The following is a 27789-nucleotide window of genomic DNA, read 5'->3' as shown; positions in this document are numbered from 1 at the left end:
AAGCTTAGATTTCGACATTTCCGCGAGCGCTGGCCAATCAGAGCGAACATACCGTTAACTTCCTGAGTCTGTGAGCCCTTAGAATAATGCTGGGAATAAAAATAAGCGATGTTTGTAATGCGCGGAATATATGAAGACTCACGTCACAGTCATTAAACTACATAGCAGGTAAGTTTATGAGTCTGCTTGCATCGCTTCTGAACAGAATATAAAGCGCTTGTGTGTCGGAATGTTTAAACGATAGCAATGTGCAAAAAAAAAAAACATATAATATAAACTAAATTAATTAGAGAATAATAGGTCTGTACCAACTGGTGTCAATTACCTGCATCTCTTACTTCATATAAGAAGCCAAACGTTATTATTTAATATATATGACATATTATTGCAAATCATCACGATTTTTCTATATATGAATCTGTGAAATGCGATTTAATTTTAATAACAAACTTTCTATGGAGGTGAATCCTTGACAGTCTTGTGTTTTAATAAGCAACAAAGAGCTGTTTATATGTAGCCTATATATTTAAAGCTATTTTATCACGTTTAAAGAAAATAGGATGGATTAGTGTAAGCTTCAGGGCTTTTATCTGTTCTTTTACAACACTAAAGTGAACATGACTGGTGTTGAATTCAAGCAGGGGTGTCAAGTTATTGAAATCACTTTACTTTCTGGACATTATGTCATAAATGTGGCCATGAAAATCATCAAACCGGAAATACAAAGGTCAGTGACTTAGGATTTAGTTTTGACTACAGTCAAATATACTATGTTATTCTATAATAAAATGTGCATTAAGAAAGTTAAATGCCATACATGTATTTTTGTTAAATGTTTTGGGCTGTAATATTATTTGTTTTAAGATCCAGATTCAAAATTTAGAGACTAGAAAACAATGGATTCCTGGACCACGATGTTTCTGTTATGAAGTGTTTTTTCTCGATTTGCTTAACACACACTTTTGAAAAGACATGCTCCATATTCTTACTATGTGCAGAGTATATACGTTTAATAGCAGCTTTAAAGAAATTCCATGTTCCTTTTTAAAAATAATTTATGAAATTATTTTGCTATCTTTATTAAGTCCAATTTTACATTTTTGAGTTCATTACATGATTATGATTATTGTTGCAGCCAGAAATCTGGCTTTTTTGTAATTAATTATTTGAAATAGTATATGATTTCTGTCTTATATAGCTGTATTTAACATTCCACATGTGAACATAGACATAGTTTTTTAGACAAACTGATGAAGACAGCAAACACACTGTAGGCCTGCTAAATTAATTAACCAAACATGGTTATGTAAGGAATAATTGACGACGGGCCGTTGAATTATTAGAAAAATAATGCACACCCGAGGTGGTGATGCGGCACACCTCAGAACGTTCGTCAGCCAATCAGATTCAAGCATTCAACGGCCCCGTAGTATAAGCAAATTTAATCAGGAGTGTTAAATGTGAAATTTGCTTTGTAAAAATTAAACTATTTCTAACCCAAAAGATAGGCCCAGATTTGAGCATGAAAATCCACAAATTCTTAAACGATTTGGCACAAGGAGCACTAAAAATGTGCCATTTCCCCAGTAAGAACAATATCTGAAAAATTTCCTTTGATTTAGGTAGGGAACATCTTTGGGATTTCATAATGATAAATTATTTAGCTTTATTGTTTTGGCTTCATGTGGAAATATGAGACACAAGTCAAAATTGCAAAAAAGTGTCCCACATTACCCTTATCCACCCTACTGTCTAAACATGCTGTCCTCCAGGGCCCATGATGTCGGGGTCGCAGCTGTGGGCGGTGGATGTGTACGGGCGGGGGTTCAGTCTGTGGGCCACTGAAGGCCGCTGGAGGCGTGCCGCGGATCTCCTGCTGGAGCTGAAGCGGGTGACAGGCTCTCAACACTGCTGCTGGGGCATTGGATGCGACCATCTGGTTTATCTCCATGTGTATTCTAGTCAAGTGCCTATACGCCATCAGGAAGAGACTTATGAAAATCAGGTGTGTTGGAAACATTTCTTCTTAATCAAACCTTCACTTAAATTGTGATTTATTAGCATGATAAAAATACAGTACCTCTGTTTTGGCAAAGCATGCACAATAGTAAAAGCTGTTGTAAAGTAAAACTGTAATATGTAAAACACTTTGCAAATGAAATAAACTGTTAATATTCACAAATAAATTAAAATGACAAAAGCACACAATCAAATCAAATAGCAAAGTAGAGTAAACTAGTACAGAAACAATAAAATCTAGTGCTGTCAAATGTTTAATCGCGATTAATCGCATCCAAAATAAAAGTTTTTGTTTACATAATATATGTATGTGTACTGTGTTTATTTATTATGTATATATAAATACACATACATACAGTATATATTTTGAAAATATTTACATACATTTATATTATTATATTTTATATTATATATAAATATATTTCATATATAAACATAACATATTTTTCTGAAATATATACATGCATGTGTTTGTATTTATAGTAAATATACACAGTACACACCCATATTATGTAAACTAAAACTTTTATTTTGGATGCGATTAATCGCGATTAATCGTTTGACAGCACTAATAAAAACAATGCATATTTAAATATAAGTTATAAAATATATATACTGAATACATTAGCCAAAAGCTTGGAATAATTAAGATGTTTTAGTACATTTTAGTAGGATAGTAATAATGACCATAAGGATTGTATGTTACAAACAATAAACCTGACTTATATAATTTTTTTTCTGTCTGTTTTACAGAGATGGAACCCAGTTGAAGGTTACACAGACACACTTCTCCCGACAGACCGCTGGCAGTGGACGGATGAGTCGGGCTTAAACCCACAACCTCTTCACAACTTTGTGTTGCCGTCTGCTAACTGGGAGTGGGAGGGCGACTGGTACATGGATGATGAAAGCTGTGGGAGAGAATCCAGTGAGACAGGGGTGAGTGACACAATCTCAGACCTCTCTAAACTCAAGCCATCCTAAACTTAACCTTTTCACCACAAACTCAGCCCATTCTAAACTCAACCCATACAAATCTGATCTATTCTAAACTTAACATTCCTTATCCTACCCTCGGGGAAAAGAAGTGTGCTTCAAATCTTAGAAGTTTATCTAAAAGAATAAATACAGTTGTGGTCAAAAATTTACATCCCCCTTTTAGAATCTGCAAAATGTTATTTATTTTACCAAAATAAGAGGGATCATACAATATGTGTGTTATTGTTATTGTTTATTTAGTACTGACCTGAATAAGATATTTCACATAAAAGATGTTTACATATAGACCACAAAAGAAAATAATAGTTGAAATTTATAAAAATGACCCCGTTCAAAAGTTTACATCCCCTTGATCCCACAAATTATTTGGTTTTCCAGCGTTTTTGTGTATTTGAACCCTTTCCAACAATGAGTGTATGATTTTGAGATCCATCTTTCTACACTGAGGACGACTGAGGGACTCATATGCAACTATTACCGACGGATCAAACGCTCACTGATGCTCCAGAAGGAAAAGCCATGCATTAAGAACTTTTGAACAGAATGGAGATGTGTACATTTTTCTTATTTTGCCTAAATATCATATTTTTTTTTCATTTAGTACTGCCTTCAGAGGCTACAGAAGATAGTTACATGTTTCCCAGAAGACAACATAAGTTAAATTTACCCTGATCTTCAAATTGAGCATTGTGTTTCCTTCTGGAGCCTCAGTGAGTGTTTGAACCTTCTGTAATAGTTGCATATGAGTCCCTCAGTTGTCCTCGGTGTGAAAAGATGGATCTCAAAATCAAACAGTCATTGTTGGAAAGGGTTCAAATGCACAAAAATGCTGGAAAATCAAAGAATTTGTGGAACGTGAAGGATTTTTCTGAAGAACAGCAGGTAGTTTAACTGTTCAGGACAAACAAGGGACTCATGAACAACCATCATTAAACAAAGAAACAAAAAAAAACACAGCTGTGGATCATTCAGGTAACAACACAGTATTAAGAATTAAGTGTATGAAAACTTTTGAACAGGGTCATTTTTACAAATTCAACTATTATTTTCTCTTGTGGACTATATGTAAACATCTTTTATGTGAAATATCTTATTCAGGTCAGAACTAAAGGTTTATATATTAAATATATTTAATATATAAACATAATACATTTTTCTTAAATATATTCATGCATGTGTTTATATTTATATATATACATAATAAATAAACACAGTATATAAAAAAAATTTAATTGTAAATATAGCATGCAATTAAGTGTCCAAAAACATCACATTCAATTCACACTTAAGTATATTCCTTTGAAGTATGGCATTCCATTACACATACAAATAATGATTCATAAAAAGTCAGAATGACTGTGTTCCTGTGCTTTCAGGGGTGGGAGTATGCAGTGGACTTCCCTGCCAGCTTCACCAAAGAGAAGAAGTGGAATTCATGTGTCCGTCGCAGGCGATGGCTTCGCTACAGGAGATATAAAGCACTGGGATCCTGGGCCAAGGTATACAATACTATTTAATATGGAAATCCAAACTTTGCTGTTGTTTCAATGTGAAACAACCAAAGATCAACCAGTGTAATGTTTCATTTTTTACACCTATTAGCTGTTGTCCACATATGTAGAGTCTTTCTGATTATGTGTGTTTTTGGTGCAGGTGCCTCTGGACAAAGCCAGACCTCCACCAGAGCCCTTCATTGACATCAGCTGTGGAGGCTGGGACATGAGTGACAGTCCTGAGAAACACATTTACCTGTGGGCCGTGTCCCAGCAAGGGAAGGTAAGTCATTAAATATGCAGCCAAAATTTCTGCTATAAAACAAGCTCTGGAAATTATTATGTCCCATGTTTTCGATTACCACAGAATATAATTCACTTAAATATGCTACATACTGTATGCTCCTGTCATTTTTATTACTTTTTTAAATATTTCTATTTTGCTTTAATCTATTTCTATATCTATTATGTATAGCTATATTTAATCTTAGCACTCTTACACATTTTATTTCAGTTAACTGCTAATGCTGTTCTCATAAGTTTATGTTTGTCATCTAATATTTATGGCATTTTATCTCAGCTTTATTCAATGAACAAAAAATATATTTTTTTAAATAGTTTTAGTTTGCATTATTCGACTTGCGGTTGCATTACAGATTTGTGACCACTAGAGCTCACTGCTGTTCTGTGATGTCTGCTTTATATTTTGAGCTCAGCCAACACCTCCACATGGATTAACCACTTGGGCACGAGAATGTGAACAATTTCCCAGCTGAGTGGTTAATTTAAACACTTGCTGAATGTTTTGTCATTTTTATCACGTGTTAAGAAACTCTTCATGACACCACGCAAATCTGAGGTGGGTGTGTGTGTGTGTATCTCTACACAGCTGTGGTTCCGCACAGGCATCAGACAGCAGAACCCGGAGGGGACGCGCTGGGAACCCATCCAGGTGCCCAGAGAGGTGATGCAGGTCAGCGCCGGGCCGAATGACCTGCTATGGGTCGTCCTCTGGGATGGACAACTGCTGGCCAGAACGGGCATCAGTAAAGACTGTCCTAAAGGTCTGACACGGACAGATTTATTCCTGTCCTTTGAATTCACACATGTAGTATGCAAGACATACAGTACATGTTTTGAATGACTTACACATCGCTACTATTTATGGTGAAACTGTGATCACGGTCATGTCAATAGCATGACAGAGGTATGAACATACAGAGATCCTAAAGAACATGTGGTCACTTGCGCCACAACTAAACATTTCTTAATGTCATTGCATTAAATAACAGGAAGTCAATACAAATGCTGCAGGAGGTTGCTGTTGTCATTTTTGCTCAACATCTTTGAGTCAGCTGGTGTTTTTGTGAATTTTAGTGCATGTATGAAGTCAGTTCTCCTCAAGTGTCTTAACAGGACACTTTCAATATAAGTTTCAATAGAAATGACATTAAAGTATATATAGATTAGGGAACACACATTCACAATTAACTACGACTTTTTCCTTCAATAAACTCCCAATTTGCTGCTTATTAATAAGGTAGTTGTAGTAGTTATGTTTAGGTATGGTGTACGGTTAAGGCATCTAAAATATGGTCATGCAGATGAAGGCATCGATATGTGCTTTATAAGTACTAATAAACAGCCAAGTAATATGCAACTAGTTAGTCGTGAATAGTGTTTCCTAATCTAATTTTATTTCACCATAACATTTACATTCAGTTCACACTTAAGTATATTCTTTAAAAGTACATTATTTTTGTTTTCAGGCTCATCGTGGGAGCTAGTGCAGCCTCCAAATCAGAAAGGAGCTGTTCATGTCGCAGTGGGAATCAATGTTGTTTGGGCCGTTACTAAAGACAACAAAGTAAGGTGGTATTTACTCTATAAGTGCTTTTATTTTAAGTTATTTTCCTACCATTAAAGTAAAGTAATTTGAAAGCAACTTTATCATCCAATTTCATCAAGCACCTAAAGAAGGGCCACTGTCCTGCTGAGTTCAGTTCCAGCCCTAATTAAACACACCTGATCCAGCTAATCAAGCTCCTCAGAATCACTAGAAACTTCCAGCCAAGTGTGTTTGAGCGGGTTGGAGCTACACTCTGTTGGACTTTGGCGCTCCATGAGCAGGACTGGACACCCCTGATCTAGCATACTGAATTAATTGAAAGTAATATTAATAGTAAAATTGATTCGGATGATAACTCGGGGCCTTGTGTGAAAGTGTAGCATGCAACTGAATATTTGTTGTTTCATAATGAGTTCAGTTTCATATACACTTAAAAAAACAGGTAGTACACAGTGTTATAAGAAAATACAGTAAATGCAGTGTGCAATGTGTAAATGCAATGCGTTTGTGTGTGTGATAGGTCTGGTTCAGGAGGGGTGTGAATTCCCACAATCCCACTGGCTCAGGCTGGATCAGTATTGGTGGAGAGATGGTGATGCTCAGCGTGGGGCCCAATGACCAGGTGAGATCAGTGAGGTATCATGTTATACTGCCATTCTAACAATACAAACATACACACTCTCACTTTACAACAGTTTACAGCCACATGGTCCAGAGCCAACTAGGGGGCTTGAGTGAAATTTCAAAGGGGCGACAGGATGAATTAAAATCTTGAAGTAATTACATTATAGTAATATTAAAGTGACATTAAATTAAATTAATTACAATAAAGTAACATTAAAGTACATGAAAGTAATATAACTTAATGAAAATGCTGAAATCATGTAGGAGAAGGCCTTAGAATTTTGTCTTTGACATCCACTGCCAAATTTGATATTCTGGTCTCTAGATATGACTAAGGTCCTTCAAAATAGGTCTATAGGATTTTTCAGTGGTTTTATTGTCCACCAGATGAAAATCATAAGCCATATCACCGCATGATTTGTGGTATCATTCTTGTCTGTAGCGCAAAAAGTGCAGGTTGAATTACATAGGGTTTGGGGTTTGTTCAAATCATTTACCATAAGTACGAACCATAATAATGATCTTTGCCTTAGCAAACTCCACTAACAAGTGATGTATCAATCTGGATAAATTCAGTGCACTCACACTATGCTTTAATCACTGCTGCTGAAATCATATTTCATCTGGTGAAATAATAATTTTCTCCTGTGTGGACAACTCTAGTGGTCCCAATACTTGTCCTTGGGGGACACCCGTCTGAGGTAGGGTGGGGGCCAGATAAGTCTAATTACACTCCTGTTCTCACATGTAGCTTTGAGGATTAACCATCATTAGATCCTCAGACCAATATGTGCTCCCTGCACAGCAGGCAGACTGTATTCACTGTCCTTGTTTATACGCACAAACACCCATCGTCCAATCACCTTCTCCAGCTCACACTGGCCCCTACCTCCTGCCGGGACGGGCATGTATGGTCTGGCAGAGTCGGATGTCCATGGGTGTTGATTACTAGAGCCGCTGAGTCTCAGTGTGGAGTTTGCAAGCGATGCAAACTTTGTCTCTGCATCTCTCTCTCTCTGTAACTGGACCCTTAGACCGCCTGGCTCTTCCTGTTGCCCACTGCCTCCTCCATCTCAGCCCAGCCATATATATACACCTCCAATTCTTTCGCCCGCACACAGCCATATGGGAGCGTCTAATTTGAGTTTGGCCGCTCTCCACTATTCCATACTTCACATTTCATTACTAACCGCGCGGGCCATGTATCTGTGTGTTCAGCTCAGCCGCGATGCTCATATTTGATCCTGTTCCTCAATTTGGCTTAATCCGAAACAATATCCTGTCTATGAGAACTATGTCAGCACATAAAAAGAATATTGTCTCATAACATGATGATTTTCTGATACCAGCTTCATTAAGATGCAGTACAAATGGGGGATTTTGTTGTGATTTATTACTGTATGGCTGTCTAGTGCTTGATTGTGATATAACAGGTCAATCAAGCATTCTGTGATCATATATGTCTGTGTAATGACTAGTGATGACAAGAAGCGTAACACCCATTCAAACTTCAGTCAGAACTTCAAATGTACATTCAGAAGTTTGGCATCTGTAATATTTCTTAATGTTTTTAAAGATGTCTCATAAGACTACATTTATTTGATCAAAAATACAGTTAAAAGCAGTAATATTGTGAAATATTATTAAATTTATATTTTAAAATGTAATTATATAATTAAATATATATTTTAAAATGTAACATTTGAAGTTAGTAAAATAAAGGCTGCAGACCACCAGAAGGTCATTTGTTAATGATGTTGGTATTTTTATTTTGTTTTTAATATAAGGAAGAAAATACTTGAACTAGGGTAAGTTTGTCTCATTAGGTGGTGTTATTTATTTTGACCCATATGTTTTGATATCTCAGCTTGAAGACGCTATGTAAGAACTGAGAGACTGTGACTGGTGTGATATAAAATATCAGTTTATTTTATGTGTTTGTTTGTGACTCAGGTATGGGGGGTTGGCAGCGATGACCGGACTGTGTATTTTCGTCATGGCGTGACAGCCACAGCGGTCACTGGCAGGTCATGGGTGGCAGTGTCAGCTCAGCTTTATGGCAGTGAAAGCACAAATCATTCCAGGTAGTTGAAAAACACTCTACAGAGCAGTAATTCCTGCCCAGATGTACTTAAATAGGTTCCAGAGAGTATTTTGAAAGATTTTGATTTGTTACACCTATAAAACAGAGTTTATGAATTTAAAGTAGAAATTTTAGAGCTATGGAAGGTTAACAGTTAATTTACATTTAACTGCTGCTCAGCTTTAATTTATCCATACATAATTTTTCAGGAAAATATTCTTAAAATGTATTAATTGTATAGTATAGCATTTTATGTTATATTTGAAATATCAGCAACTGCACCAAATTGCATATTTTGGCTCAGTTTGTGCCTCCTTATTTAAAACTAAGGTGATTTTTCCTTCTCGAGTTTGAGCTCCATATTCTCACTATATCATCTTATATGAGGCATAAAAAAATGCATGAAAAAAACACTTATGCAAAGGGTTTTTATTGTTGTTTGTTGTTGTAGATTTTCTTTTATATTTTCAGAAAGCTGTTATATATAGGATTTACATATATATATATATATGTGTGTGTGTGTGTGTGTGTGTGTGTGTGTGTGTGTGTGTGTGTGTGTGCCATTCTACAGAATTGATCCAAAGTCAGTTGGAAACGTCTTGAAATTTTTTTTTTCCAAAAAGTGTGTATGTATGCAAACTGTATAATATCCAAGGTACACACTTCTAGTAATTGTGCAGTTAATTCTCATTGTATTTTCAGAAATATTTTGAATATCAGAATATTTGTCACTGAAATTTTAACTCACTGAAACACTACTAGAACATACTAAAATACAAAAAAAATGCAAAACTGTACTAAAATTGTTTATTTTCCCTAAATATGAGGATTATGTGATCCCTTTTGTCACTACCCAGACAATGATGCCATGTTTCAGTAGTGACTATTTCGGTAGTGACAATTTTAGATATTTTTGAATCTAGCTCAAAGATGCTAATCAGCACATGGTTAGCTACCACAGTTCTGGACAGTGGTATACATATAAACATTAAATGTTATGGAATACGTACCAAAAATGTGTGCTCAACTGCAGAAAATAGGTGTTCGTTAGTAACGTTCATTTAAGTTACACACAGATTTTTCAGACTTTTGAACACATTTACCTCAAAATGATGAGACCTATCTACTCACACCTTGTAGCTATGAGCAGGGGCGCCATAATGGGGGGGAAGGTTTGGACAATTCCAAGTGCCTGGCGAGGGAGAGGGGGACCCGAGGCTCTTTTTTTTCTTTTACCAAGGGGGACACCACATCCCCTGAAACGCGGGAGGGGCACGAGTCAATGATGTTCAGGGGGCCCAGAAACCATACTGGCGCCCCTGACTATGAGAGAGGGGGACACAGGAATATTTCCTGATCATACATTTATGGGTTTAGTTAAAATCAGTCTCGGCCAATGGACTAAAGCATACACTGTTTCGGTAGTGACATGAAAAATGCGGGACACTTTTTTTTACATAAAGTTTCATAATTTACAAAGAAAATATAATATATATATATCTTTAACTTAACTTTTTAAAAGAATCAAAAAGATGCATTTAAATACAACAATGGAAAAAAATTACAAAAATTATTTGAATATCATTTTCATAAGTTGAAATTTAGGGGTGTTGGTTTGGGACAGCCACCTCCCAATTGAAAGAACCCAATAAATCATGATTGTATATATATTAAGCTTATTAATATTTTAAATATTGTTGTGGGTTTCAATAGATAATAGAATGATCTTTTGGTTGTGGGACAGCAGTTTGCACCAATTCTGTAGAATGGCCCATATTTATATATGTGACCTTGGACCATAAAACCAAACATATGGGTAAATTTTTTTAAATTGAGAGTTATACATCATCTGAATGCTAAATAAATAAGCTTTCCATTGATGTGTGGTTTGTTAGGACAATATTTGGCTGAGATACAACTATTTGAAAATCTGGAATCTGAGGGTGCAAAAAAATCTAAATATTGAGAAAATGGCCTTTAAAGTTGTCCAAATTAAGTTCTTAGCAATGCATATTACTTTCCAAAAATGAAGTTTTTATATATTTATGGTAGGAAATCTACAAAATATCTTCATAGAACATGATCTTTACTTAATATCCTAATGATTTTTTGGAATAAAAGGAAAATCGAAGATTTTGACCCATACAATGTATTGTTGGCTATTGCTACAAATATAATACAAATATATATATATATATATATACACATACACACACACACATACACTAGTACAGAAGATGCCATTTACAGTATTTGTTGTTGCGGTGTCATGTCCGTCCAGCAGATAGCGCCTTGCCTGTCAGTGTTGTAAATGGCTCTGTGTCTGTGTGTTTCCCAGTGACCGTGTTCACAGTGATGCCAGTGTCTTCACTGGTGAGGTCACCGCTCCTTCCCAGGGTTCCGTTCTGGGCTGTGATGACACGGACATTCCAAAGCCACGTGTCCCCAAGATCACGAGTGACAGCTTTATCTCTGCGCTGGTGCATGATTGCTCTGCTCCAGCACACGACCCACCCTCTGCGGCTCATCCCAATGTACCTGAGGATAACCAGGTGACGAGCCAAGAGTCCGATTCCTCTATCCTGAGCCCCAGCAGCCCGTCCGATGGTAGTGAGACACCATGGAGCAATGTTGACCTGGAGGAGATGAAGGGCTCGGTTCCCAGCAGCGCCCGGAGCTCAGTGGCCACATACCCCATTGAGCTGCAGCACAACATGGTAGTGCAGGAGGAACTGCCACCCTGGGCCTGGGTCACCGGTGGAGGATGTGACATCAGTTCCAGCTCACATGTCGACTTGTTTAACATCTCAGGTGCAACACAGTTAAAGCGATCATCACTTACTCACCCTCAACCTAATGTTATTCTTTCTATCACTAAAGGAACTAACTTGAAGCCTTAATGTGTAATGTATTATAAAAGGCATTCTTAATGTACCTTATTATCTTTTCATAAATAATTGTAGTCAAAGTTAAAATGTATTATAATATTTGCAGTTTCCTTGTTACAGTACATCTGTAATTGGTTGTTGTCATGTGCTACAATGACTACAATAACTGATATAAATTATTCTTGAGAGTATATAATGCATTATAAGGTGCATTGCAAAGCAAAATGAATACTTTTATATATATATATACAGGTCCTTTTCAGAAAATTAGCATATTGTGATAAAGTTCATTATTTTCTGTAATGTACTGATAAACATTAGACTTTCATATATTTTAGATTCATTACAACACAACTGAAGTAGTTCAAGCCTTTTATTGTTTTAATATTGATGATTTTGGCATACAGCTCATGAAAACCCAAAATTCCTATCTCAAAAAATTAGCATATTTCATCCGACCAATAAAAGAAAAGTGTTTTTAATACAAAAAAAGTCAACCTTCAAATAATTATGTTCAGTTATGCACTCAATACTTGGTCGGGAATCCTTTTGCAGAAATGACTGCTTCAATGCGGCGTGGCATGGAGGCAATCAGCCTGTGGCACTGCTGAGGTGTTATGGAGGCCCAGGATGCTTCGATAGCGGCCTTAAGCTCACCCAGAGTGTTGGGTCTTGCGTCTCTCAACTTTCTCTTCACAATATCCCACAGATTCTCTATGGGGTTCAGGTCAGGAGAGTTGGCAGGCCAATTGAGCACAGTAATACCATGGTCAGTAAACCATTTACCAGTGGTTTTGGCACTGTGAGCAGGTGCCAGGTCGTGCTGAAAAATGAAATCTTCATCTCCATAAAGCTTTTCAGCAGATGGAAGCATGAAGTGCTCCAAAATCTCCTGATAGCCAGCTGCATTGACCCTGCCCTTGATAAAACACAGTGGACCAACACCAGCATCACTGACTGTGGGTACTTGACACTGGACTTCAGGCATTTTGGCATTTCCCTCTCCCCAGTCTTCCTCCAGACTCTGGCACCTTGATTTCCGAATGACATGCAAACTTTGCTTTCATCCGAAAAAAGTACTTTGGACCACTGAGCAACAGTCCAGTGCTGCGTCTCTGTAGCCCAGGTCAGGCGCTTCTGCCGCTGTTTCTGGTTCAAAAGTGGCTTGACCTGGGGAATGCGGCACCTGTAGCCCATTTCCTGCACACGCCTGTACACGGTGGCTCTGGATGTTTCTACTCCAGACTCAGTCCACTGCTTCCGCAGGTCCCCCAAGGTCTGGAATCGGTCCTTCTCCTCAATCTTCCTCAGGGTCCGGTCACCTCTTCTCGTTGTGCTGCGTTTTCTGCCACACTTTTTCCTTCCCACAGACTTCCCACTGAGGTGCCTTGATACAGCACTCTGGGAACAGCCTATTCGTTCAGAAATTTCTTTCTGTGTCTTACCCTCTTGCTTGAGGGTGTCAATGATGGCCTTCTGGACAGCAGTCAGGTCGGCAGTCTTACCCATGATTGCGGTTTTGAGTAATGAACCAGGCTGGGAGTTTTTAAAAGCCTCAGGAATCTTTTGCAGGTGTTTAGAGTTAATTAGTTGATTCAGATGATTAGGTTAATAGCTCGTTTAGAGAACCTTTTCATGATATGCTAATTTTTTGAGATAGGAATTTTGGGTTTTCATGAGCTGTATGCCAAAATCATCAATATTAAAACAATAAAAGGCTTGAACTACTTCAGTTGTGTTGTAATGAATCTAAAATATATGAAAGTCTAATGTTTATCAGTACATTACAGAAAATAATTAACTTTATCACAATATGCTAATTTTTTGAAAAGGACCTGTATATAAAGGCTTCAAGTAAAGTGATAAAAGAAAAATGTATAATGCAAAAAATATATATATTTATAAACTCATGCACTATATTCAATTTTACAGTGATATACTTTTTTAAGAATAATGCATCAAAACTTGTTAAACTAGGCTTGATGCTGATGATGCCTTACAGCATTGGGTCCCATTTGTCTCATAACTAAATACATGTCCCATTTTAATACAAATATATATATATATATATATATATTTAGAATTAGATTCATAAGATACAGCAGATATTTTTGACTTTTTATTTTAATGACTTCATTATATTCACAATGTTTTGAGGGTGAATGGCATTGCAAAAATCATTAATAATATCCTTGACTAGCAAAAATCATCATAATTCACAACATTTTTTACAGTCAATATTGTTACAATTATTTAAAATCTGTCGAATAAATATTGTCTGTGTTTTTTATGTTCTGTGAGTTGAAATATTGAGCTTGATAAGGGCAGTGTACACTACTGTTCAAAAGTTTTGGGTCAGTAAAAACGTATTTATTTTCATTTTTGAAAGAAATGAATACTTATATTCAGCAAGGATACATTAAATTGTTCAAAAGTCAGTAAAGATTTATAAATAGTTTCAAAAAGCAAATAATTCCTCTAAAATACGAAGCAGCACAAATGTTTCAATACTGATCATTAAGAAATGTTTCATGAGCAGCAAATCAGCACATAAAAATTATTTCTGAAACATCATGTGACACTGAAGAAAACTGAAAATTTAGCTTTGCATCAAAAAATATTAACTAATAAAAATAATAAATAACTAATAAATAAAAAAATATATTCAAATAAATAACATGTATTTTAAATTGTAATAATATTTCACAATGTTAGTGTTCTTATTGTGTGTGTGTGTGTTTTGAACTGAATAAGTGCAGCTTTGTTGAGCATAAAACGCTTTTTTCAAAAACTTTTTTTTAAATAGTTGTGTACGATGTTACTCCTTCAGTTATGTCAGAAAAATAATTTAAAAAATTGGACTAGGAGGTTGGTGGTGTAAAACAAATTCTACCTTTTCTGTATGCTGTTTCGTAGAAAATATTCTCTTTTCTCTCTGATTCTGTCAGATCCCGGGCCGCTCTCTCCATCCATCACACCTGCCCTCAGCGCTCTAGACACAGACACTCGGACAAAAGGAGCCCAGCAAGAGAGAGACGCCTCTATAGAGAAGGTAAATGCACTGTGAGCAGGCCTTCATGCATCACACGAGAGGAAGAGTCAACAGGACATCTCAAACACTGATGTATGTGTGTATGTGTGTGTCTCAGTCTGTGCGTGTGACGAGAGGTTGTATGTGTTGGTGGAGGGACTGGATGCCTCATCAGTGGGAGGATGTCAGTGTGACGCTGGAGCAGGTCACCGGTGCTGGAGCTCAGACAGGAGACATCCTTTACCTCTACTTCACGCACGACCAGGAGAAGAAGGTGCCTCTGTGAAAAATAAGTGTACTTTAGCATAATAGCACAAAGAGTAATTATTATGGAAATTTAAAGAATATACTGAAATGCAAACTTAATTTTTTTTTTTAAATATCAAGATGTATTATAGTTTAAGTTGCATATTACATTTTAAAAATATAAACTTTGAAGTGCCCCTATTATGGATTTTTGAAAATTGTGAATGAGAAAAAGTGAATGAAAACATCCTGCAAAAGTTTTAAATCTGAAAGTGCACCGTGTATAAAGTTATAGTCTCCAAAACGAAAGAGTCGACTCCGAATCATTGAAACGAGTCGTTTTTAAAACCAATCCCAAGCCGTTTCATGTTGACGTCAACATGAAACATTAGCATATTGCCCGCCCCCATGTTGGTCTTTCCATGTTGGTCTGAATGAAAATAAATTCATTATTTGCCACTAGGTGGCGCATCGGTAAAAATAGCGGTTTTTAACTCTGTACACAAAGCAGCACTGCATGCACAAATGCTGCTTTATCAGACATTACAGGCGAGATGAAATGAACATGAGACCAATCACCGCAGATTAGCGTCACACAAAGGAGGGGTTTGGAAAAATGAATCGTTGAGCCAATCGTTTCGTAGTCGTTAGCAAGTAAGGTAAAAATAATTATAATATTGTATATTATAAGACAATGAAAGTGTTTTTTGATCTTGCATGTATGTCAAAACATGAACCTTTCATTACCCATAATAGGGGCACTTTAAATGTAATATCAAGTAACACACTGCAGTAAAATTATAATCAAGTACCTAAATGTGTTTTAGTATGTTAGTCAACGCATCAAAACAAGTGTACTTTAAAGCATGAAGCATTTAAAATGTACTTTAAATAAAAACTTTTCATTAAGTTTTAAATCAAATCACACACGCCACTCAAACTTACTAGATCATTAAATACTGTATCTAATACGCCAGTGGTCGGCAACAGGCGCCAAAAGTGGCCCGCCAGCAATAATATCTGGCCCGCGCCCGCAGCCAGATTATTTTGATAGCGGCTGGTTCTGAAATAGATCTGTCATGACAGCAACAGTTACTCACAATCAGAGTATGTGAGCAGAGCGCGAGTGGAACGGTGTGATATTGACTGGACCGAGGAGCGGATTTTTAAAAAGTCGGAGCGTCGTGGTTTTCACTCGCTTTTCTTTTCCTCAGAATTGTGTCATAATTCTGAGATTTAAACTCGCAATTCTGAGAACATAGCAGCCCCCCCCAAAAAAAACTGGACTTTAGCTCGCAATTCTGATTTTATAACTCGCAATTGCGAGTTTATATTTCACAATTCTGTGAAAAAAAAAAAAAAGTCAGAATTGTGAGATAAAAAGTCGCAATAACCTTTTTTTATTTTTTATTCAGTGGCGGTAACAGGCATAGAACTGTGATATTTCAAACATACTGAAATACTTTAGACGCAGAGCGGTGTTTCTGATATCAGTAGCCGGGTTTCCATCCAAAGTTGCGAATTTAACTTATGCGCAAAATTGGAATATTGCATAAAATATTTGCGAACGAGCACCGTTTCCATCCAACGAGTCAAAGAGAACAAAATCGTCACTTCCTGGTAAACTGGCACAAAATAGCCTATAGAAAACTAGGATAAGCTACTGAATATAATAATTTTCATATGAAAAATTTACTTTTTCGCACAAGTCAAAAACCACCTCAAGCGAGCGTAAAAACTTTTTTGCGAATTAAGGGATTTGTATTCAAAATTTGGCGTTTCCATCACTTGTTTCTCATGCGATACTTCAAAATGCGCATTAAAACAGGGTGATGGAAACCCAGCTAGTGAGCTCGGAGTGGAGCGGGAGCGGAGTGATTATTAAATGCTCGGAGCGCGGAGGGGAAATTGTTGATGCTCCACTCCGCTCACATACTCTGATTGGACACCGCCACACAAATGTGGCTTTTTGTTAATGACTGTCGCAGGATTTTACACAAAGTAACAGCTCAGTTACAAAGTACACTGTAACAGTCAGTCACAGGCAAATCTGGTTGCATTTTTCATCAATTAATATCTTAAATGATCCTTTGACTATGTTCTGGCCTGCCATCTAGTGGCAAAATGTTTTTTTTAGCCCGATGCCAAACTTACTTGCCGACCCCTGTAATACGTGTAAAAATTTTTTTTACAAAATATTATAGACTGTAAACAAAAGAAACACAATCTTAAGTGAAAAAGGAAAAAATTACAAAAACAACATCGATCCACAAAAAAAAAAAAAAATCAGCATTTGTGCTGTAACCATCATTATGCACCACATTTCTTATCAGTATAAAACATTCACCATAAATATTTATTTTTGCCATTACTTAACACATTATTACTTTTTAAAAGTGTGAGAAACTGTCATGAAAGTGTCTGTTTTATAGTGCACTGAAGTGGGCTTTTATTTCATTGATATATTATTTTTTTTTAAATACACACTTAAGATTTGAAGTACACTACAAGTGCATATTCAATACAATTAAGCACACTTCTTTTTCACAACAGTGTATCAGTGTAACTATATATCAACAGGCACAAGTTGACTACATTTTTAAAAGTTAAGTAAAATATTTTGTGAACCCAGTAAATGAATGTCATTACAATTGAATGAATCAAGATCAAAAGGTGTTGTTGAAGTAAAGTGTTCTCAGACTGTATTAGTGTAAATAACTCCATGATTCTCCCGATGTGTGTGTCAGTATCTGTATGCCGTGATAAAGGAAGTGACGGCCCTGGTGCCCGTGTTCAGGGACTCTCTGTACACTGTGGCTGTTTACACGCCAGAGAGAACCAAACAGAGACGCCCCATTTTACTGGCAACTCCCTCTCAACAAGACTTCAGCACCTGGGTAAAATGCACTTATGAACAGCACAGGATCTCTATGTGACATAAAGCACACATGTGATCTTTTGAACTGCATCCATACATCTCACCAGTCATGATCCTGTATTTGCATAATGATCATTAAAAATGTATAAATTACTATCATGAAAAACACATTTCTGGCCAAAATCTAGGGGAAAAAATGTGCATATAGGAAACAAAGATTTATTGCATTGTGATTTTGTTTACCCCAACATTTTCACGAGTTAAGGGTGTGTTTTTGATTGCACTGCAGAATGAGAGTGACGAGTGCTTTCTGTCTGTGTGTGACCGTTGCAGCTGTCACAGTTGAACGAGTCGTGTTGTGCATCCAGGGGTCTTGGAGAGCATCCATCCAAACAGGCCCTGTGGGCTGTGACATGTAAAGGAGACATCATGGTGCATGAGCCATCACCCAGTCTGGAAGCCCCAGCACAGTATTTACCCTGCGACCACATGTAAGAACGTCCCCATCTGCCTCCCTGACAGACGTTTTCTCGCACTGTAACTCCGTTGTAAACCTAGTGAGCTGCTTCACTGAGACGGCACCTTCACGTGCCACATTCATTCTTTTACAGTGGTGGCCAAAATGATTAGAGCACTAGTATTTCCAGCAGCTAAAAATGGTTTTAAGTCAGTTATTTCTATCTTTTGCTGTAGTGTGTCAGTAGGAAATATCAGTTTACATTTCCAAACATTCATTTTGCCATGAATTGTAATAATCCAGTGAGATTTTGAAAAGTTTGAAAAATGAGGATGCTGTCAAAAATAATGTCATAAATAGATTTTCTTTATCAATTAACTGCTATTAACTAAATTAAATCAACATTTGTTGTGAGCATCCTTTGCGTTTAAAGCAGCTTTTGGCCTCGGTGCACTTGTGCATGGTATTTCAGGGAGCTTTGCAGGTATGTTTCTTGAAGCATCTTGGAGACGTTGCAACAGTTCTTTGTGGATTGAGTCTGTCTCAGTTTGTTGTGTTTCTTCATGTCATTGGATGATCATCAGATCAGATCTCTGTGTGGAGCACAAAAATCTCACTGGATTATTACTATTAATGGCAAAATGAATGTTTAGAAATATTACCTGATACTTCTTAGGACTAAATTGGCCCACTTTTAGTTTATAAAGATAATTTTAAATGTACTTTTTTTTTTTTTATCTGCAACTGTATTAGTAAACTTATAGATCTGCTGTTAGTTTACTAACTGTATACTTCTAGCCCACGTTTATGAATATACACTTGAAAGTTTACTCTCAGTAAAATTACTAATGTAACAAAATATTTCATATTTTATACTTTTATAAGTAGCCATGTAAGTTTACTATTTAAAATTTTATTTTTGCACTTTACTAACTTCTATAGTACATAAGACAATATGTGTGAAAAAGTACAAGTATAGGCCAAATATACTTGTTCTTGTCAGAATAAGCTTAACATTTTTACTTTTTTTTTCAGGATTTCTCTGATAACTATATAAAAAAAGTCCACTGAAAGTACAAACCCGATTCCAAAGAGGTTGGGACACTGTACAAATTACGAATAAAAAAGGAATGCAATAATTTACAAATCTCATAAACTTATATTTTATTCACAATAGAATATAGATAACATATCAAATGTTGAAAGTGAGACATTTTGAAATGTCATGCCAAATATTGGCTCATTTTGGATTTCATGAGAGCTACACATTCCAAAAAAGTTGGGACAGGTAGCAATAAGAGGCCGGAAAAGTTAAATGTACATATAAGGAACAACTGGAGGACCAATTTGCAACTTATTAGGTCAATTGGCAACATGATTGGGTATAAAAAGAGCCTCTCAGAGTGGCAGTGTCTCTCAGAAGTCAAGATGGCAAGAGGATCACCAATTCCCCCAATGCTGCGGCGAAAAATAGTGGAGCAATATCAGAAAGGAGTTTCTCAGAGAACAATTGCAAAGAGTTTGAAGTTATCATCATCTACAGTGCATAATATCATCCAAAGATTCAGAGAATCTGGAACAATCTCTGTGCGTAAGGGTCAAGGCCGGAAAACCATACTGGATGCCCGTGATCTTCGGGCCCTTAGACGGCACTGCATCACATACAGAAATGCTACTGTAATGGAAATCACAACATGGGCTCAGGAATACTTCCAGAAAACATTGTCAGTGAACACAATCCACTGTGCCATTCGCCGTTGCCGGCTAAAACTCTATAGGTCAAAAAAGAAGCCATATCTAAACATGATCCAGAAGCGCAGGCGTTTTCTCTGGGCCAAGGCTTATTTAAAATGGACTGTGGCAAAGTGGAAAACTGTTCTGTGGTCAGACGAATCAAAATTTGAAGTTCTTTTTGGAAAATTGGGACGCCATGTCATCCGGACTAAAGAGGACAAGGACAGCCCAAGTTGTTATCAGCGCTCAGTTCAGAAGCCTGCCTCTCTGATGGTATGGGGTTGCATGAGTGTGTGTGGCATGGGCAGCTTACACATCTGGAAAGGCACCATCAATGCTGAAAGGTATATCCAAGTTCTAGAACAACATATGCTCCCATCCAGATGTTGTCTCTTTCAGGGAAGACCTTGCATTTTCCAACATGACAATGCCAGACCACATACTGCATCAATTACAACATCATGGCTGCGTAGAAGGAGGATCCGGGTACTGAAATGGCCAGCCTGCAGTCCAGATCTTTCACCCATAGAAAACATTTGGCGCATCATAAAGAGGAAGATGCGACAAAGAAGACCTAAGACAGTTGAGCAACTAGAAGCCTGTATTAGACAAGAATGGGACAACATTCCTATTCCTAAACTTGAGCAACTTGTCTCCTCAGTCCCCAGACGTTTGCAGACTGTTATAAAAAGAAGAGGGGATGTCACACAGTGGTAAACATGGCCTTGTCCCAACTTTTTTGAGATGTGTTGATGCCATGAAATTTAAAATAAACTTATTTTTCCCTTAAAATGATACATTTACTCAGTTTAAACATTTGATATGTCATCTATGTTGTATTCTGAATAAAATATTGAAATTTGAAACTTCCACATCATTGCATTCTGTTTTTATTCACAATTTGTACAGTGTCCCAACTTTTTTGGAATCGGGTTTGTATACTGTCTTATTTTTAGTTAGATTAGAATAGAAATATACTATGCACATGAATTAACTTCCTTTTTGTAAGGATAACAGAAAGGTACAATATAGCTTAAAAAGCCTAAAATGCTGTCCAGACAGGCAGCGCACTAGGTTTCGGACAGAGCTGGCGTATCATAATTTAATTGTGCATAAAGTCAGACTTGCATGCCACAGAACTGTCTGATGCTTGATTTGGTTTCCTCTGGACCGTGTGTGTGTTTGTGATTGTAATTTTGCTGGGCATGCGTCACGTGTCTGTGCACATACTGTACCTGCTGTGGGCTCAGGTTCTGGCGTCAGGTTCCTGCTCATCTGCTGTGTGTGGAGTCTAACAGTCTGGGTGTGGTGTGGGGCATCGCTTACGATCACACCGCCTGGGTCTACACGGGGGGCGGCAGGGGACCGCCAGCTCAGGGTAAACATGCATCCTGCTGCTATCCCTATCCCTCTCACTAACCTACATTTAGTTTTGACCCTGCAAGATGAACATATGCTGGTTTGGTTGCTGGTGTGCTGACGTTCCCATGAGGCTTCACCAGCAGATCTCTCTTGGTCAAACCGCTTAACCAGAAAGACCAAGATTTGCATCATGTTCCATCAGTCAGGCCAGCATCAAACCAGCATAATCCGAATATCAAATCTTTATGTTAGAGAAACTCGATCTAGTTGCTTCTGCCCGATTCATTTCAGGAAATGAAAACCTTAACCAAGCAATAAGCGATGTGAGGAGTGTGTACATCTATGAGAACCAGCGCTGGAACCCAATGACAGGATACACAGACAAGTGCGTGTCATTTCCCTGAACTCTGCTGCTTGTTTAATGTCCCTGCTCTAAACGCTCCGTGTCTGCTGTGGTCCTCAGGGGTCTTCCCACAGATCGTTACATGTGGAGCGACGCTTCAGGTCTGAGAGAGTGTACCAAAGACAACACCAGCCCTCCTTCACCGCAGTGGACATGGGTACAGCAGCACACTATGAGTAAAAGATTGCATTATTGAGCAGCCTGTAGTATTTATAGTGCGCTGTACCATTTGGAGTATTCTATCGATTAGACATCTGCATCTCACTCACAGGTTTCTGATTGGGCTGTTGACTACGGTGTCCCAGGAGGGACAGATAAAGAGGGCTGGCAGTATGCTGCAGATTTCCCAGTGTATGTTGACTTTAAACTTATTAATAGAACAGTAGCTAGACATTTTTATCTCGAACTAATATATGTTTTATGTTCATTCAGGACGTTTCATGGTTATAAGACAATGAAGGACTTTGTGCGACGCAGGCGGTGGGCTAGGTTAGTTCACATTTTTGCTGCTTTTGAATTCTTTTGATAGATACATTTATACTATTATTTATTTATTTATTAAGGAAAAACCTTGTTTCTCTCAAATGTGGGGCAAACTTTAACAGAGGCCCCTTTGTAATAAGAAAATCTATATAAGAGTGTTTCTTTGTCACAGGAAGTGTAAGATCAGCCTTACTGGCCCTTGGCAGAAGGTTCCTCCGATCGCTCTGACTGACGTCACCGTCTTGCCGTGTCTGGCTCAGTGCAGTCTGGAGCAGGTTCCTGTGTGGGCCATCAGTGAGAAGGGAGATGTGCTGTGCCGTCTGGGAGTCACCGCCAACAACCCGGCTGTGAGAACTAAACCGTGTCACTATCCTGCACCCACTCTCACAAAACAGGGCCACGTGATCTACAAAAAAAAAGACGAGAGGAAATGTGTTCTTTCTATTCATCAAAGAATCCTGAAAAATATGTATCACAGTTTCCACATAAACATTAAGCAGCACAATTGTTTTGAACATTGATAATAATCAGACATTTTTCTTGAGCAGCAAATCAGCATATTAAAATGATTTCTGAAGGATCGTGTGACACTGAAGACTGGAGTAATGATGCTGAAAATTCCGTTTTAATATCACAGGAATAAATTACATTTTAAAAACCTTTAAAAAGTAGTATGTATGACTTAGGGGGAGGGACATTATCATTTTAGAGAGCATTTAACTGTGCATATGAATATATACAGGGGTGTGAAAAAGTGTTGGCCGCCTTTTTTTGCATGTTTGTCACACTTTAATGTTTCAGATCATCAAACTAATTTAAATATTAATCAAAGATAACACAAGTAAACACAACATGCAGTTTTTAAATGAAGGGTTTTTTTTTATGAAGGGAAAACTAAATCCAAACCCACATGGCCCTGTGTGAAAAAGTGTTTGGAGTGGCCTAGTCAAAGTCTTGACCTGAATCCTATTGAGATGCTGTGGCATGACCTTAAAAAGGCGGTTCATGCTCGAAAACCCTCCAATGTGGCTGAATTACAACAATTCTGCCAAGATGAGTGGGCCAAAATTCCAACACCGCGCTGTAACAGACTCATTGCAAGTTATCGCAAACGCTTGATTGCAGTTGCTGCTGCTAAGGGTGGCCAAACCAGTTATTAGGTTTAGGCGGCTTTTTCAGGGCCATGTGGCTTTGGATTTAGTTTTCCCTTCATTAAAAAAACTGCATGTTGTGTTTACTTATCTTTGATTAATATTGAAATTTGATCTGAAACATTAAAGTGTGACGACACATGCAAAAAAAAAAAAAAAAAATCAGGACACCACTGTAGCATATATCGTTGACTTCAGAAGCTATTAGACACAAATCCCTTGTTTTGACTTCTTGGGGTTTTTATTTATCACTTTCCTCAGAATGAATATCCTCCTCTCGTCTCGTCTCTTAGTGTGCATAGTCTATGGGACGTCCTTTAACCTCTAACTCTCTGAAACCACAGGGTAACTCCTGGCTCCATGTGGGCACAGACCAGCCCTTCAAGACCATTTGCATAGGAGGAGGCCACCAGGTGTGGGCCATCGCCAGGGACGGTGCTGTCTTCTACCGGGGCTCTGTGTCTGCCCACAATCCAGCTGGTGAGACCACAGAATCATCCTGATGGGAAATGTGACATTTCCAACTAGAAAATGATGATGGACATTCTACAATATGTAAATACTGCTGGTTCTGGTTTTCCAATTTGAGCAGCTTGCAGCAGTTGATAAATGTGATTCAGTGCATTAAGTATAAGACCTTTTTGCACTTTGAAAATGAGGAGAAATTACACAAGTAACAAGTATAAGTCTTTTAAAATACTATTTTTAAGTTTATGCATTCTTGTTTTCATAAAAATGCCTATAAAACTGAATTAAACTTTATTGGTTATTCTGTTATGTCATTAGTTAAACGTAGAAAAACGAAAAAGGACAGGCTCACTTATTTCATTAAATGACTCATTAAGATTTTTTTTATTTCTCAGGTGAGTGCTGGTATCACATACCATCTCCCCCGAAGCAGACGCTCAGGCAGGTGTCTGTGGGCAGGACCTCCGTTTATGCTGTTGACGAAAACAGTGAGACAACTGTTACCACTCACTTCTTTTTTGGGAGATATTTATATGAATCAAGCTGTATGGGAAATCACAGGCTCTAAGTGACTGTTTCTCCTCATTATGAAGTGTGAAGAGAAAGATGTAGTAGGCAGTATACTGTGAACAAGCAAGCAGTAATCAATATGCCATTGAGAACATTGTAGAGCAAGGAAAGCAGATCTCTCTCCAATCAAGTTTGAGCTCAGTGTGTATGTTTTTTGCAGGTAATCTGTGGTACAGACAGGGTTTGACACCCAGCTATCCTCAGGGTTCTGCATGGGAACTCATCTCCAGTAATGTGTGTAAGGTGTCTGTTGGACCACTGGACCAGGTTTGAAACCTTTTACTTCCCGTTATAACCACTAATGAACATTTTCCAGAAAGGGTGTTCCAGAAAGCGGGGGGGGGGGTGTGTTCCAGAAAGCGGGGGGGGGGGTGTTCCAGAAAGCAGGTTATGTGACATACCCGGGTATGTTTAAGGGTAAGTAAGTAGAGAACCTCAACTTTCAGTTCCAAAAACAGAGGTAACTTTCAGGGTATGTAAGTAACCATAGCAACTTGCTCTCTGAAGATAACCTGCTCCGGAGTAGGTTCTGTTTCAGGGTTAGCTTACTTCAGAGCTATCAGCACATGTGTGCGTGACTTACTAACGAGACTCCAGTGGGCGTGACAGATAGCGCACGATATTATATATTATTACAATAAGTTTTATATATAGTTGTATGATATGTAAATTATAAAGCACTAATATAAGGTAATCTATTATAATATGGTTATTATATTTATTGTATTGGCATAATGGTTATCTGCCTAAATTATAAAACACTTTTATGACAAGGTAATGTTTATTTTATTATATATGTTTGTTATATTTTATTATCATCTCACACATCATGGATCTGCATTTTCTATAATGTATTTCTATAATAAAAATACATACCTGATAAGACTTATTATATAACTAGCAACAAACAAACAATACAATTCTTATTTTCAAGGATTAAAGATTAAATGTAAAAAAAAGAAAAATGATTGCACAACCACCCAGTAGGTGGCGATATAAGTGTGCAAATGGCCTTTGAACAGAAGAAGAAAGAAAGAAGCAGTATGGCACACTTTTTGTTAGCGTCCGTTTCCATAGTGACTCTTGGATTCATCACTCTTGAGAATGACTTGCGGGTTAACCAGGAACATACTCTGGGTTGAATGAACTTACTCCTGTACTCGTTTTTGGAACCAACATACCTCGAGTAAGCAAGGATCAACTGAGAGTTCAGGGTTTAGCAGATGGTAAATTAACCCTGCTTTCTGGAACACCCCCCAGGGGTTGTTGCTTTGTTTTGTTTTCTTCTAGACTACCAGATCACTACCTTTTAATTTGTGTAAATTAAAAGATATCTGACCTAACAGAAGTATGGTGTACCACAAGGCTCAAATTTAGGCCCTTTGTACTTGCTGTACTTCCTTGTTTCCTCTTCTCGCTATTATTTCATCCTGCATTAGTTATAGCATTAATCTTTTCTTTACCCACTTTTTTTTGGGACTCTCCTCCTGAGGTTGTGGTCGTAATGTTTTATCTGTCCAGGTTTGGATAATCGCTGATAAAGTGCCAGGTTATCCATCAGAGAGCTCAGGAACGGTGTGCCACAGACTGGGAGTGAAGCCCATGCAGCCCAAAGGCCTGAGCTGGGACTATGGCATTGGGGTGAGTTTTTCCACATTAAAGGTGCACGAAGCGATTTTTGCCAAACGATGTTGATATTTGAAAGCACCAAAACAAACACGCCCACAGCCCAACAGGAGCCTCGCCCCTATTTTGATATCTCCGCCCCACACGTACGTACACAACCATAGCAAAGACGATCGTGGAAACAAGTGAAGATGACACACAAGCATATTCAAACAAAACCCAACAGATAAATTGTGTGAATTGAAACAATGCAAAATCAACGCTACTCACCTATCGAGAAGAAAGCTGCTCCGATATTTACGCAGGTACCTCTTTCCTGATCGTAAACCCTTCTTTTTAATGTTTTGTTCCTCCGATATTTTCCTTTCTTTTTATTTTCCATTTCTCCCTATTTAATCGATCTACTAATATTTGTCCTGTGCACTCAAATTGAGCGCTCTCTTCTCTCTATCCTTACAAGACACGCCCCTTACTGCTGATTGGCTGCAAGTGTGTTTTGGGACACGTTCCGACACAAAAGCGTTTTTCAAAGATTGCTTAGTGCACCTTTAAGTCTAATGCTGAATTGTGCCTTCATCCAAAATATTTTTAGAAAGCTTATTGATTTGATTGTCATACAAACAATTAAAGAAATTGACCTAGCTTCCAAATTTAAAATAGAGCATCATTGCAGTACATTTTTCTACAGTCAGGTTAAAGATGCATCTTTGTTTTTAAATCTTGTTATTAGTATCAACAGATCTTTATTCTAAGAGTCATTTCTTCAACTAATGCACTAAAACAGGGTGGGTGGGAGCACGTGTCTGTGAGAGGGAACTCTATAGAGGCCCAGCGCGTGGCACCTCGCAGTCCAATGCCCAGCCGCACACAGAGTCAGGTGAATGGGAATGTTGTGGGCTGCTAGATATAGTGCCCACCTACCACCATCATCATCACCACCTTCATCATGCTTGACTGCACGTCCCAGTTTGCTGTTCTTTACACCTTTCCTGTCTCTGTGTCCTGTGCCCTACCAACCAAATGCGACTTTATTTATTTTTGATTCCACTTGCCTGAATAACAAACATCACTTTTCTGGGTGTGACGTTTGATTGCTGTATGTGTATGATTTGAATCACCTGATCGACTAATGTCACTGTTTTAAGCATGTTATGTTTTTCTTGTTGCTGTAATGTATAGAAGCCCATTTTATGTTATTGGTTGGATTATATTATTTGAAAATTATTTTATTTCAGTCCGCTTGCATTGTCAGAGACAATGCCGTAAATGTGGACACAACTTTCCAACTGTGATCTAAAACACTGACATGCTGTTTGTTTTTTTTCCCCAATAAAGATCTGTTAAAAAGCACCAGCTTTTTTCCATTTGTGAATTTAAGAAAACATATTTCTGCGGGATTGCAATAATAAACAAAAAAGAGGTTTC

General features: G+C 37.7%; 1 protein-coding gene across 1 annotated transcript; it reads left to right on the top strand.

Annotated features, from left to right (window-relative positions):
• The first annotated feature begins 64 nt into the window (after positions 1 to 64).
• Positions 65 to 27706, top strand: LOC306867435 (tectonin beta-propeller repeat-containing protein 1-like). The gene is made up of 25 exons (XM_079413086.1): positions 65 to 168; positions 1773 to 2005; positions 2773 to 2958; positions 4395 to 4517; positions 4672 to 4794; positions 5401 to 5575; positions 6281 to 6378; positions 6881 to 6982; positions 8938 to 9068; positions 11406 to 11878; positions 14904 to 15007; positions 15105 to 15260; positions 17980 to 18129; positions 18444 to 18601; positions 21552 to 21679; positions 21955 to 22048; positions 22127 to 22223; positions 22338 to 22417; positions 22499 to 22555; positions 22722 to 22896; positions 24045 to 24180; positions 24564 to 24656; positions 24899 to 25005; positions 26260 to 26379; positions 27149 to 27706. Exons 2-25 carry the CDS (start codon positions 1778 to 1780, stop codon positions 27266 to 27268), a joined length of 3414 nt encoding a protein of 1137 aa, XP_079269212.1. The 5' UTR covers positions 65 to 168; positions 1773 to 1777; the 3' UTR covers positions 27269 to 27706.
• Positions 27707 to 27789: the final 83 nt, after the last annotated feature.

Source organism: Barbus barbus (assembly GCF_936440315.1).
Source record: "Barbus barbus genome assembly, chromosome: 4".
Classification (NCBI taxonomy): domain Eukaryota; kingdom Metazoa; phylum Chordata; class Actinopteri; order Cypriniformes; family Cyprinidae; genus Barbus; species Barbus barbus.
This window is presented reverse-complemented; position numbering and strand designations above follow the sequence as displayed.

What these genes read in the sequence shown, in the direction of transcription:
- LOC306867435 (XM_079413086.1), top strand. Translation starts at nt 1,778, where the DNA reads ATGATGTCGGGGTCGCAGCTGTGGGCGGTGGATGTGTACGGGCGGGGG. An exon ending in CACTGGGATCCTGGGCCAAG is followed by an intron (nt 4,518 to 4,671) that starts GTATACAATACT and finishes TTTTTGGTGCAG; the next exon opens with GTGCCTCTGGACAAAGCCAG. An exon ending in GAAAGCACAAATCATTCCAG is followed by an intron (nt 9,069 to 11,405) that starts GTAGTTGAAAAA and finishes TGTGTTTCCCAG; the next exon opens with TGACCGTGTTCACAGTGATG.